Here is a 13,791-nt window from a genome sequence, read left to right as displayed (position 1 = left end):
TGTTTATAGGTCAGCAAGACAGTGGGAGTGTAACTGAATTTGAATCACGGGATGTCACATTCTTAGAGGATGAGTTCCCTAAGAAGGGAGAGGTAGGTCAAGACCTAACCTTATTTGAGATAATGGATCAAGAAGTACAAGGATCACTTCATTTGAGTGGAAGAATTTTAGCAGATGATGAATTAGTTTCTCATCAAAGACCTCCTTCATCATCAGATGCGAATGAACGTAATCCTTCTACATTTAGTGGAAGTGACCAAATGGATCTTGTTCCAAGTGGGAGCGAGATGGTCACAGATCTTGTTCCAAGTGGGAGCAGGATGAATGATCTTGATCCGAGTGGGAGTAACATTGATCCAAATGGGAACAATGATGAATCCCAAATAAGACGTGGTCCCTGTAAAAAGATTCCCTGTTGACGATTTGATGTTGAAGGCGACAAACTATTTATGATGCTCCTACAAGAAGAAAACGAGCCTAAAAATGTAAAAGAGGCTCTCTCAGACCTTTCTAAGGATAAATGGACAAAATCAATGGAAGATGAATTGGATTCTATGAGAGTCAACAAAGTTTAGGAACTAGTTGACCTCCCTGAAGGACGCAAAGCAATTGGGAGCAAATGGATTCTCAAAATTAAGCTCAAGGCTGATGGCACAGTTGAGAGATATAAGGCTTGACTGGTGGCGAAAGGGTATACACAGCAGAAAGAAATAGACTACGAAGAGACTTTCTTTCCTATTGTACGATTTACCTCGGTTCGCCTGGTTCTAGCTATTGTTGCAAGCCTGGATCTTGAATTACGTCAAACGGATGTAAAGACTGCCTTTCTCAATAGAGAACTAGATGAAGATATCTATATGGAACAACCTGAGTATTTCATTGAAAAAGGCAACGAACAAAAGGTTTGTAGACTTTTGAAGTCTATTTATGGCCTCAAACAATCTTCAAGGCAGTGGTATATACGCTTTCAAATGTTCTTGTATCCAATGGTTTTACTATGATGGATAGAGACCATTGCGTTTATACCAAGAGAACAAGAAACAATCTTGTGATTTTAACATTATATGTAGATGACATACTTATAGCTGGAAATGATAAGGAGTTTATAACCGAGATAAAGTCATGGTTATCATCCCAATTTGAGATGAAAGATATGGGTGAAACTGCATATATTCTTGGAGTTAAGATTTCAAGAGATCGTCCAAAGAAACTATTGTATCTCTCACAAGAGAATTACATTAGAAAAGTTCTTGAACGATTTAATATGCAAAATAGTAGCCCAGTTGAAACTCCTATCAGTAAAGGCCATACATGGGGAAGTCAGATGTGTCCTAAGACTCCTGAAAAGACAGAAAGAATGAGCTGAGTTCCTTATAGGAGCACAGTCGTAAGTCTAATGTATGCTATGGTGTGCACTGGACCTAATATCTGTCAAGCAGTTGTCTTGGTAAGTAGATATCAAATCGACCCAGGTTTAGCACATTAGCAAGCAGTAAAGAGGATCATGAGATATCTTAAGGGAACTGCTGATTATGCCCTTTGTTATCAAGGTGACAAGGATCTGCAATTAGTTGGATAAAGTGATGCTGATCATGGAGGAGATCTAGATGAGAGGAAGTCTACCTCGGGATATGTTTTCTTACTCAGTGATGACGCCATATCATGGAGTAGTAACAAACAATCATGTGTATCACTATCTACGATGGAAGCCGAATACGTGGCTCTCGCATCAGCAGCACAAGAAGCCATTTGGTTGAAAAAGTTCTTGGATCACTTGTTGGATATCACTGAAAATACTAAGCTAGTATTAGTCTACTGTGACAGTGATGCTGCAATATCCTCCACCAAGGACCCAAAGTTTCATTGTAAAATCAAACATATAGATATCAAGTATAACTATGCGAGAGACATGGTTAGACGCAAGGTAGTGAATGTGAAGTATGTGTCTACAAAAGATATGTTAGCAGATCCATTAACCAAGCCTTTGTCTAGAGATGCATTTGTGAGACACACTAGGTCTCAAGGCTTGCCTAGACTCTAAGATACTTTATTTTGTTATTTATTTTCCCGAGTTCACAAACTGATGTTCTTTGATTATCAATAAAGTTGATTTATATACATACATATTTTATTCGTTGAATGTTATGTGCATTCTTTATTTTTTGATAAGTATGTCGGGTAGACAAGAGGTTGGCCTTCTCACACAGGCAACCGCCTCCTTATCTTAGTGATGTGAGGAGATGAGACATGGTTTTGAGCTAAATTATCATAAGGATAATTTGAGAGATATTCGCTTAAAATTAGAATGTCGCTTAAACAATGACATAAGGTCATTAGGGTGAAAACGTTCACCTAGTCTACTTTGTGAGCCAGATGTGAGTTAAAAATGATATTGTAGATCAAAGAACTCAAATTTAGATACTTATGGTGTCTAAATATCATCTGTACAATATTCTTTATGAGATAAAGATATACGCTCCTTGGGAAAATGGAGAAAATGTTATAACACATGTTTTATACCATGTGTGCTAATGTCGACCAATTGGATTAACATAAGTCCATTCTCAACTTATTGTTGTGTGAGACCTAGAACTTTATGATAGCTCAAGATTTTGTACCCTTAGAGACTCTGATCAGATACTTGAGACTTAGTGTGATGTTAGCTATCTGAGTGTATTTCCAAAAGACCATGAACACAGATTCGGTCTAGCGGAGCATAACTAGAAAAGCAGTCATACTAATGTTAAGGGAATCGTGAGAAGAGGAAGATCATTGATGGAATCTCATTTATTTGTATTCACTGGTGCACCAATTACAACTTATGAGTTATGATTGTGAATACAAGAAATAATGATATATGAGATTTTGAGACTATATCAAATGTAATTTACATGATATAGGGTACTGCATACTTTATGATCTACTTGCAGGTTTGCGCTCGACGAGAGGCTATATACTCCTAACAGATGTATAGCACTTAGCTCTCATAGTATGATGGTCGCACTATCTACTTCCCTGTATGAATGATTGAGGAGATGAGTTGAGAATATGTTTCTCAGGCTAGATGAGCACTCCCATTATGTACGAGTGGGAGATGTAGGAAATATTGGGTCCACCCATAAGGGGTGCTCTAAGGCCCAATAAGGTTATTAGTTAACCTTGATATTCCCTATATAAGTATACTTAGTGTGTACACTAAAGAAGTCTCTAAGCAGTATTTTTCCACGCGCTCTTTCTCTCTCTCAATCCAAATAAGGGTTTAGACTGTGGAATTGGGGGTTGCTCCAACACACCATGACAACCACCTCCGACCAGTAATTCCGGTCGCGGTTCAATCTGTTTTCGCTTCCGCTTCACGAAGAACAAGTAAGTTCTCGTTTTACTATTTACGTGCTATCTAACGTGTTTAGATTAACGTGTTCCTTCAGTCCCAAATACACACCATAAATAATAAGAGGGTTAAAGAAACTCCCTGGTAGTCTAAAAGCCGAAGCATTAGCAACTCATGGGATACTCAAACTTTTCCCAAGCCTGGTCATTCGTGCGGGTACATCACGCTTAGTTTCAACCATCTTGTTTGTTTTTTCTTCCTTCCAATGGTTTTCCTTTCCATGCTCCTACAAAATAAAAATAAAAAACTACACTACAAAAATAACACAATTAAAAAAATGCTAAACAAATAAAAAAAATAAAAAATCAGTAAAGTTGGGTTGCTCCCAACAAGCGCCTAATTTAACGTCGAGGCACGACATGAATCACTTTTTACCTCCACTTCGAACTTATGAATTGGACCCCAAGTTTTGATTCTGCTTTATGATTATGCTCTTGGGGTGGTGTAAATCCTTGAAAGCTAAAAATTAAATAATTCCTTATGCACTTTTTGGTTTTAAGCTGAGGAGTATCACCTTGCCTAAACGGCCTCGAAAATTTCAAAATATATGGCGCGTCTACCTCTTCCCTTGTCTCCTTTCTACGCTCGTAAGGATCCATTCTTATTTTACCATACGAACACAATATAGAGAAGTGTTTAGAATAAGGTCCAGCACACTCAAATAACTGAACCTCGAGATGTTCAACATCCTCTACACCAATGACACTAGAGTCAATTAAATATTTTTCCTTAATGTCCTCAGTTGACTCTAGTATCACGCCTTCAACGTCAACATCGTCAAATTCTAGTTGGTTGGTTTAGTCGTATTCTACTCTCAACTCCTCCATTATAATGGCAATTTCTGCCACTAATTAATTTCTTGGCTACTATCCATAATGTCAGCTTGTTGCGCTTTACAAGGATCAACTAGTTGACTCACTTGAGCCTCCAAATTGCGAATAGTTGCCTCTTGCCTTTGTATCTGCAATGGTTTCTCATCATATTGTACCACAAGACACTTCAATATATTCATGATCTTCTTTGGGTCAACATTCCCAGGTTCTTTGTTCCTATTAACTTCACACAAAAAAAGTAGAACCATCATCATAAGGAGTTGGAGGAGGATAAGGAAGATCAAAAGTAGAATTACCAATACTGAAACTTCCATAATTCCAAGATGTCATGTTTCAAAAATCAACAAGTAAAACAAAAATAAAAAATCAAATACAAGAAAACAAAAATATAAGTTCAAACTTGCAACTTAGAAATATGTACACCTACAGCTACATCGTTAGTTCCCCGGCAACGACGCCAAAATTTAATCACGCCCAACTATGTCTTATAAAAAAGACTAAGCGGTCGTTGCAAATATAATCTAGTGTACAAGTCCGGAGTCGAATCACATAGAGAACTAAGGCTTAGCTGCACTCCAAATAATTTCCTAATTATAAAGATTATGATGTTTATTTCTAACTAACTAATTAACTAACAACTATTATAAAGCACTAGAATTATCACTAACAAGGATGAAATTTGAGACAAGATTAAGGAGGTCCAGATTTATAATTTTTCCAATTGTCAGAATCCTCTTCCCGCTACATTTTCTATAATTCGCCTAAGTATTATCTACCGATCGTGAGTACTTCGGGCGTTGTAATTCTCTTCCGAACAACTACTACAATTTACTAGATATATTCTTCCGAACTACGCTAGCTGGCACTAATTCATCGCTCACTAAGATTGTACCAAGGTTTCGTTATTCCTAATCCCACCTTTAAACCCTCTGTATTGATTCCTCAGATATGTTAGGAGTAATGTTGCTCAATAACGATCTAAATGTGTACCCTTTTCCAAGCAATACATACTAAATAGGCACAGTCAATTTATGGTCATTCAATCAACATCAATAAACACGTAGTTGAACAAGTAGAGAAATCCAACGGCTCAATTATATAAAACACAATAGAAAAATCATCTTTCAAAAAGTTCCATCAAACCCTAGATGAGATCGTTTAGCTACTCATAACCATACTAACAATCATGATAATAATTGAAAGCATTAAAGTACAGGTTACGGAAAAACGGAAGAGAAAACTCTTGTGATTCGTTGCTTCCAAGTGTTTTCGTAGCCTTCTTGCCTCTCCAATAATGTCTCCCCCTAAGAAATAGGTTTAGAACCCATTTTATACGTGTTGGGGGCGTGTAAGGTCGAAACTACCAAGTCCTAGCCGAATTAGGACGAAATACGCCCTTAGCCGTCTCGCTTGCCGCCTGGCGCCAACCAGGACACCGAAATTTTCCACTATTTTGCCTTTGGCGTTTTGGTTGGTGCCTGGCACCAACCTGGGCATCAAACTCATACTTTCTCCAAATTCTTTTGTTGTTACTTTACTTTGCATGCAAGCTTGCCAAATCACTTTAAATTGACTCCTACACGTATAAACATCATTATTAAGCTCGAGTCATATATATTTACACCAAAGTAGTGCTAAGACATTGAAGTATAAAATTTAGTACTTCTCTGTTCCATTCTATATTACAAAATTTTTCTTTTTAATCTGATAAAAAAATGAAGTCTTTTTATATTTAAAAATTATTTAACTTTAAATATTTTATTTTATCCAAATAATATTGTCTTGTTTAGCCATAGAAATATGTATTTTTTTTTAGTTCTAAATTTAGTGTTGAGTCAAACACTAAAATGATACCGAAGAAGTATCTTCTTGTCCATATGGTTTAGGATCTAACGATGTGGCCACTCATGCACCTTAATATTGGGGAAGTAGCAAATGCACTTGTTCTGTACTGACACATTGGTCTCGCCTAACGTCTTATTTGTGGCATCTGTCAAAAAATTGTTGATAGAAATGTTCGATTTTTTTCGTCTTCAAATTTGTAGGACAAATTCTTTCAACCAAACACCACTTGAAAAGCTGTTTAGGTTACAAAAATTGAAAAGGACTCCTGAAGTAGTTTTGATAGCTCAAGAGTATATACGTACATTCGTCAGCTATAAAAAGACTTTTAAATTATGAGATACCATTAGAAAATAAGAGTGTTATATTGTAAAATAACTCAAATTTAAAATCATCCATTTAGTTTTATTTCTCATGCTATGAATGTAGAAGTGTCAATTATCTTCATGTGGACTTTTGACGTGTAGCAAGGCAAGGAATAAGTGACAAGACAAACGCCACGACTTGAAAAACAATTTTCTCATTCTTTTCAAAATAAAAAATAAAAGATCCGCCGACATTCAAATGCACATTGCATTAACTTCTGGGGTTATAAAAAGAAAACAAAGAATTAAAAAAGGTTACTACTACTATCGTTTCATGCCAGTAGATTGGTAGTTGGGCCTCCCTCTAGGAAAAGACAAGATTTTTTGCTTGTAACAGCAGCCAATCGTTAACAGCTTTATCCATCTCCTTATTTTCCCTTTTATTTCATGGTTTTTTTTTATGGAGCTCATAACACCTGCTCCAACTGGCAATTCCAGCATCTCACTGATAAACCATTTTCTGATGTCTTTTCCATCAACTATTACCAGGTAAACATTACTCTCTCCTTGTTATATTGCGTATAGTTCATTGACATGTATGAAGATTCTAACGTTTTGTTTCAACAGACTTAGCAGAAGAGTTGATTACATAGTCAGAGCTTCATATAAGGTGGGAGTTCTCTTCTGATGCTAATTGTAGAGAACTTGAAAAAGGAAGGAGAAGAATTCCATGGAAGAGAGCTTAGGTTCAGTTAAAGCAGCCATTGATTTGTATAAAGGAAAGGTTCTTGAAGGAAATTCTGCACTTATCCAATCATCAATTATGAAGTCTTTAGAGGTAGGTATACTGCATATTTTACATCCACTTTCACCAGTCAGCTATATTATATGAAGACTAAATTTGCATCAGTTGGGTATTTCTTTGTGAACTAACATTAATCTTGCATGCTCAATCAGAAGCCATATCCAAGAACTAGCCAACTTCACATAGCAAGAAGGAACGTTGGGCGATTCAGTGACAGCAGAAAAGCTGCAGAGTCAGAAAAAGCCCAAGCAGAATCTGAGCTTTTGGACGCGAAAAAGATGGTGAAAGAGCTAACTTCACGGATAGAAGCGTTAAATTCAAGACTACATGACAGCAATCAAGACTTGGAGAAACTAAAGACGGCAAAAAGAGGAAACTGGGGGATGGCTATTATCAACCCTCAGAATTCCAAAGTAACAACCGACTTGGGACATGCAAAAGAAGAACTGATTAAGCTTAAACAAGATATGGCTTCCATGTTAGAAGAAAAAAGAAGAGCAGAGCAAGAAATAGAAACCTCTAGTTTGAAAATGCAATCTTTTTCAATCAAAGTAGATGCATTAAGGAAGGAGGTTGAGGAACTTAACGAAGAGCTTGTGGTAGTTGAGTTGGCCCGAATAGAGGCCATTAAAGAATTCAGAGCAATTGAAGCTCAAATAAGGGAAGATGCCGAGAAACATTCAATAGCAATGGAGGAGAACAGGAAGAAAATGAATGACATGGTCCAAGAAATTCAGATATCACAAGAGCTACAAGAAAAACTGGCCTTGACAACTTCAGATGTCCAAGTTTTGGAAAGTGAATTGAAGCAAGTAAAGGAAATGGACAGATGGATTCATAAAGACGAGAGCTTGACTATCCAATCTGATTTCCTGGAAAAAGACTTATCTTTGTTGCAGTCATTGAAAGACGACTTGGAGACAGCAAAGAAGGAATTAGCTTCCATTAAAAGAGGCAGCTTTGAGTTCATGGCTTCAATGGACATAGTGAGGAATGAGCTCAAACGCATCTCTGAGGAATCAGCTCGATTAAAGAAAAAAGGAAACAAAGCAGACTTGACAATTCAGAACCTGAATGCGAAGCTTCTGAGGGCAAAGGCTAAACTGGAAGCTGCATCAGACAATGAAGGAAAAGCAAGCTCTATTGTTTCAAGTTTATCCTTCACTCTTGAACAGTTGAGAAATGAAGCTGAAGAAGCTGAGAAAGAAAGGGTGACAGCAATTGAGGAAGCTGCAAAAGTCAAACAAGAAATTCAGAAAACAGAATCTGAAACGCTCTTGGTCGAGGAAAAATGGGAAGCTGCAATACAAGAGCTTGAAACCATCAAATTATCAGAAGCTATTGTCCTCAACAATCTAAAGAGGCTTGTTGAGATTACAATGAAAAGTAGGGCATCAGCTTCAAAGGGCAGCTCAATAACTATTTCAAGATTTGAGTATGAGTACTTGACGGGACGTGCAGCAAAGGCAGTTGAAATTGCGGATAAAAAAGTAGCAGCAGCTCAGGCTTGGATAAAAGCTTTGCAAGCCAGTGAAAAGGAGATCTCAATGAAGACAGAGGTCATCAGAGAGGAAATCCAAGAGCTTAAAATGGAAGAAGAGCAAAATGGCCCGAAAATGGAGTATTCACCTTCTGCAAAGATATTGGTTGATATGCAGTTGCAGAAGTGGGAGGAGATAAATGAAACAAACCTGGAACAATCCCAGAACGGTTTACGTACAAAATCCACTTCAATAAGTGGAAAAATGACACCAGCAAGACGAGTTAAGTTCAGAAAGTCAACATCTCCTGCACCTCGAACACCTAGAGCGGCTTCCTTCGCGGTTAGGAGAAGAAGAAAGGTAATGCCAAACATAGCTAAGTTATTTAATAGCAAGAGCAATGATGAGAACCTGTAAGCTATATTATTGCAGCTGCAAATACTTGCCAAAGTTTTCTGATGCATGAGATCATGTCCCACTAAATCCTTGTGTTGTTAGTCTCTGAATGTCTTCTCTGATGGATAGCTTGTTCGTCCTGATTTTGTTTTGTTAGAGAGATAATAAGAAGGATGCCCTCGAGGAAATTCAATTGAGAATACTCTTAGGGAATGTGCTCCAAGAGAGTGAGAAACTTCACAGTCTTCACATCGAAACCAACATCACCCAATTTTACTTGTTTTACTGTTGTTCCTATCATTTGGACAAAAATGCAAATTTTTGTTCTAATCCACCAAGAAGTTGTTATTAGCAGCAAAGTTCCTCCAAGCCAGCAGCTTGGTGCTCCATTCGCAACTTCTGAAACATTTCTTAAAAGATAAATTTTGCAAGTAAACAACCTTTCTTGACTCATACACGCATATATCATATATGCCCTGCTTCTGAAACATTTCTTAAAAGATAATTTTTGCAAGTAAACAACCTTTCTTGACTCATACACGAATATATCATATATGCCCTGTTGTTCTCGTGATACACAGCACAGACAGTTATATCAAAAGGAGGAATATATCACACAGAACTAAACCAAACCATGCTTCGTGTGCAATCACTTGCATCTTGTCTAAAAGATAAAGACTTCGATAGCATGGTGCTCCCAAAAAAACCCAATAAGGGACAAAGAGAGAGCCAGAAGCTGGGTCTTGTAGATGAGGATTTAGTAGGACTTTTGAAGAACAATCAGTTTTTAAGTTCTGAACTACAGAATAGTATCATTTGGTTTCGTGCTGAATCCAGTAAGTTACACAACTTGCAAAAAGGAATACACTAAGAAAGAACATTGAAATCAGCGCAACTATATTCTTGAGTAAGAGCACCACATTAAGGACCGCAAAGAAGTACGCTTAACACTCTCAGCATTCTTAGACACATTAATCAGGTAACAACTCAATTATCAGATGACTATTCACTTAGCACGCAACAGCTGAGAGTCAAGAGTTACCCATTATCAAACAAAACACTGATGGTAAAAAAAAAACACTATTATTCATCAAATATATCATGACACATACAAACCAAAACTTTCAGTCTTCACCAATTTCTAAATTTCCTTCTTCTTTTTTTCTTGTTCTTTCTTCTTCTTTTTTTTTGGTTGGGATGCGCTCGGAGTATGGGAAATACTACCAAATATTATATAAAGAGACAAACAAATTGCACAAGAAAAACTTATGGTTTATGTGCCTCAAACAAGATGAAAGAATAAATTTTAAAAGTTGTGAACTATAAGAAAAGATGAACCACTATCAAAACTTTTGCTTTTCTTTTCACAGCCTCACTGAGGATGTGATGGTGCCTGGTTCATCATATTGTTACTGTGCAGCTGCATTGAAGACTCTGAAAGTAATACTGCCGCCCCCTTTGTAATGGTTTGGCACTGGGAAATGAACGAGGGTGGAGGAGGCTGAGACTTATATATCTGACTGTATGCAAGATCATCCTCAATCTCATTTGCTTCATTTGCAGCAGGAACTGATGCATTTAAGATAGGTTGGGAACCAAGCTGTGGCTCAGGAGGGGAAGTATAGTGTTGCTGAGTCTGAGAAAGTGCATTAATGGGTGGTGTTGCTGCTGGGACTGTTGTATAAACTTTAGAACCCAACTCAGGTACTGATTGAGCCGTCATAACCTCCTTATAAACTATTGATGGAGGGTTCATGACACTTTGTGGATGCAAGGGGGGGCGATTGGGGCCAATCACTGCTGTATGATTAATGTTTGGCTGCACCGGCATACTCTGGGATTGCATTGGCTGAACTGGAACTAAGTATATTGGGTATTGTTGATTCAACGGATAAGGATTTTGTTGTGGCTGCTGCATGGGAAGCTGATAAAATGGATAACAGGATGATACTGGCAATGGACCGCTAGGATAGTGCGGTACATAACAGGCACCACCATGAACATATTGCAAGCCTTGTTGCGGCTGCTTCCCATCCAATGTCTGAGGTAATTGATACCCAGAAACCTGAACCATTTTTGGCGTCTGAATGAGAGAGGGATTTGCCATGGAGCCTTCTACTTCGATAAGACTGTGTGAGGCCATACTCGACACAACTTGAACAAGTTGCTCTTGGTGAATTCCAACTTTTGGTTGAAAACTAGTACTTCCAACACTGTTATCACTGTGGAAATAAACCATAGATGAAGCCCATAAGTACAGATTAGAGGCGATAAGTATAACCGAAGGTAAGGAATAAGGATCCAGATCCAAATAAATCCATGCATCTTATTCTCCGTGTAAGGTCCCAAGTGATCTAGCTTCCGAATTGAAGACTATTGCCTTCTTTTCTTTTCCTCTTTTCATTAGTGTATTCCCAGCAAGAAATCAATAAAAAAGCCAACACTGTCTTGAACAGATAGATTCAAAAGCTCAAGAGAACATTACAAGGCCCTTAATTGGAGTAATAAAGAGGAAAAGACTAAGACTTATTAGAGTGAATAGATTGAACAAAAGCAATTCCGGGAAGTGCAGACTGTCAACTCATACGACTACAGTAACCACACAAGCAGCCTGACAGCCTAGATTACATGCCAAAGCATTTGTTTTTTCTTTTTGGGAGTTTTTTTCTTTCTATTTTTCTTTTTGGGAGAAGGGGGTGACTAGAAAGTGAAAAATATAAATCAATATGTTTTTCAGCACCTTATTATCTCTTATCTGGTACCATTGGCCCGACTAATCCGGATTTAGCCACATAGGGTATATTAGGAGGAAGCATTCCCTACTAGGAATTTCTCCATTCCCAGGGCTTGAACCCGAGACAGGGTGAAGGGATTCCATCCATCCCACCACATCTCTTCCATTTTCACCAGGCAAAGTAGAAGTCAACTGAAACGAAACTACTCGTACATCATAGGTATTGGGCGCAAAATTCAGCACATTAGACCCCTAGGTCAACCAAAGATCTAAACTTTTGTTAACCTAGATACTCTAAACGACGCCAATAGCATAACAAGATAACATCAAAAAGAAAAAAAAAAAAAAACAGTAATACCTCTCTAGTGAAGCTGATGAGGGCACTCTAACCCTTTTGTCCTGCAAATTGGCACCACCATCCTCGGATTGAACTCCAATAGCAGGCAAATTAGACATTGAAATGGAAGAACTGGTCGAACCAAAAGATGAGCTAGTTTCCAAAACCAAAGACTCAGGCACTGAACCACCCCCAAGCTCCAATCCTTGCTTGGCACTCAAATTTTCACCCTGACCCTCTGCAGAATTAGACCTACCCATATTTTCAAACCCGATAAGCTCATTCACAAAACCCGAATCAGTAGATTGGCCCCTTCTAGCAATCCGGGTATTATTCAAAGCATCGGAGAACCAAGAATCCGCTTTAGAATCAAGTAAAGCCGAGCCTAAGGATTCAGGCTTTACAGGAAAGAGAAATAATCTGATACGGGAAGATGTAACAGAGCCACAGGTGATCCTATCGTGTTCCTCAAGCATGTTCTGTAAGTCCTCATCGGTTGTGACAGAGATAAGAGAGTCAAGTTCCTCGTTAGGGAGCTGGTATTTGAGATAAAACGGACGGTTGCCGTAAAGGGAACGGGAAAGATGGGCAGTAAGGGCGGAGAGGGACGCGGCGGTGGTACGACGGTCAACGGAGACGACACGGTTGTCCCCGCCGGCGTAGCAGAGGGATTTATCGTGGGGACGTTGAACTATATGCCCACCGTAGCTGCATAAAAGGCGGACCTTGGTGGTGGAAGTAGGAAGAGGTGGCAGGTCCAAGAGGGAATCCGTGGTGGTAGACGGCGGAGCCGGCGGAGGTGGGTCCATTTAGGCGTAAATGGTGGCGGGGGATCTGGTATGTTTGGGAACAAAGCGTGAGAGAAGAAGTATGGGATTTTATTTTGGTGGCTTTAGAAGGAAACCTTTTTGCTTTTTTTCTTTCTTTTTTTCGCTTTTTGAAAGAGCAATGTAATCTTTAGATTTCTTCTTATAATAACGTTCAAACGCCTCATCAATTAAAATAAAAGATCTAAAGGAAAGGTGCTTCCCTCCAACTTTTTTGTCCTAAACTTCAAGAAAAAAAATGTTGTAACAATAAAATATATTAGGGCTCGTTTGGTACGAGGGATAAGGAATAATTAATTCTGGAATTAAATTTAAAATGAGTTTATTTCATATTTAGTTGGGATAAAATCTTAATATAACTAATTCTGGGATTAGTTATCCCTAGATTGTAGTATTTGTTATTCCTATGAGAGGATTGAATAACTAATTTCGAAATAATTATTTATTGGATAACTTATTTCCAACCATACAACCCCTATTACCTAATTATAAAATACAAGTAGACTAAACTCCACTTAGAAAGCAAAACTTGAGTCAAATGTTAACATTTGGGGTCAGTTGACCGGTCAAAGGGTAAGATAATATTTTGTTTATTTCGGTTTATATCACTACTAAGAAACTGCTTAAAATCGTCCAAAAATACCGATCGAAATAGGTCGGAAATCTGGAAGAATCGATCAATTTCCGACCGATTTTAATCGATTGAAAATATGTTGGTTTGTAAAAAAATAGCGACCGAAGTCAGTCGCAATTTCCGACCAATTTCGATCGGTAAATTAATTTTCACAAACAACCCAAAAAGAAAAAATTTGCTGAAAAAACCGACCAAAGTCGGCCGGT

At 38.1% G+C, this 13,791-nt stretch overlaps 2 protein-coding genes across 2 annotated transcripts; one reads left to right on the top strand and one right to left on the bottom strand.

Annotated features, from left to right (window-relative positions):
- The first annotated feature begins 6,796 nt into the window (after window positions 1-6,796).
- On the top strand, window positions 6,797-9,140 carry LOC104216640 (protein PLASTID MOVEMENT IMPAIRED 2). The gene is made up of 3 exons (XM_009766744.2): window positions 6,797-6,920; window positions 6,999-7,209; window positions 7,329-9,140. The coding sequence occupies exons 2-3, from the start codon at window positions 7,102-7,104 to the stop codon at window positions 9,072-9,074; spliced, it is 1,854 nt and encodes a 617-aa protein (XP_009765046.1). The 5' UTR covers window positions 6,797-6,920; window positions 6,999-7,101; the 3' UTR covers window positions 9,075-9,140.
- Window positions 9,141-10,120: 980 nt separating this feature from the next.
- Window positions 10,121-13,071, bottom strand: LOC104216639 (protein PAL OF QUIRKY). Its single transcript, XM_009766742.2, has 2 exons — window positions 12,146-13,071; window positions 10,121-11,275 (listed from the first exon to the last, which is right to left on the bottom strand). The coding sequence occupies exons 1-2, from the start codon at window positions 12,931-12,933 to the stop codon at window positions 10,426-10,428; spliced, it is 1,638 nt and encodes a 545-aa protein (XP_009765044.1). The 5' UTR covers window positions 12,934-13,071; the 3' UTR covers window positions 10,121-10,425.
- Window positions 13,072-13,791: the final 720 nt, after the last annotated feature.

This window comes from Nicotiana sylvestris, chromosome 2 (genome assembly GCF_000393655.2).
Source record: "Nicotiana sylvestris chromosome 2, ASM39365v2, whole genome shotgun sequence".
Classification (NCBI taxonomy): Eukaryota; Viridiplantae; Streptophyta; class Magnoliopsida; order Solanales; family Solanaceae; genus Nicotiana; species Nicotiana sylvestris.
This window is presented reverse-complemented; position numbering and strand designations above follow the sequence as displayed.

Bases quoted from the DNA above. Each gene is read 5' to 3' on its own strand.
- LOC104216640 (XM_009766744.2), top strand. From the start codon at position 7,102: ATGGAAGAGAGCTTAGGTTCAGTTAAAGCAGCCATTGATTTGTATAAA. The intron at 7,210-7,328 runs GTAGGTATACTG...ATGCTCAATCAG, and splicing joins CAATTATGAAGTCTTTAGAG to AAGCCATATCCAAGAACTAG.
- LOC104216639 (XM_009766742.2), bottom strand. From the start codon at position 12,933: ATGGACCCACCTCCGCCGGCTCCGCCGTCTACCACCACGGATTCCCTC. The intron at 11,276-12,145 runs GTATTACTGTTT...TTATTTCCACAG, and splicing joins TCATCAGCTTCACTAGAGAG to TGATAACAGTGTTGGAAGTA.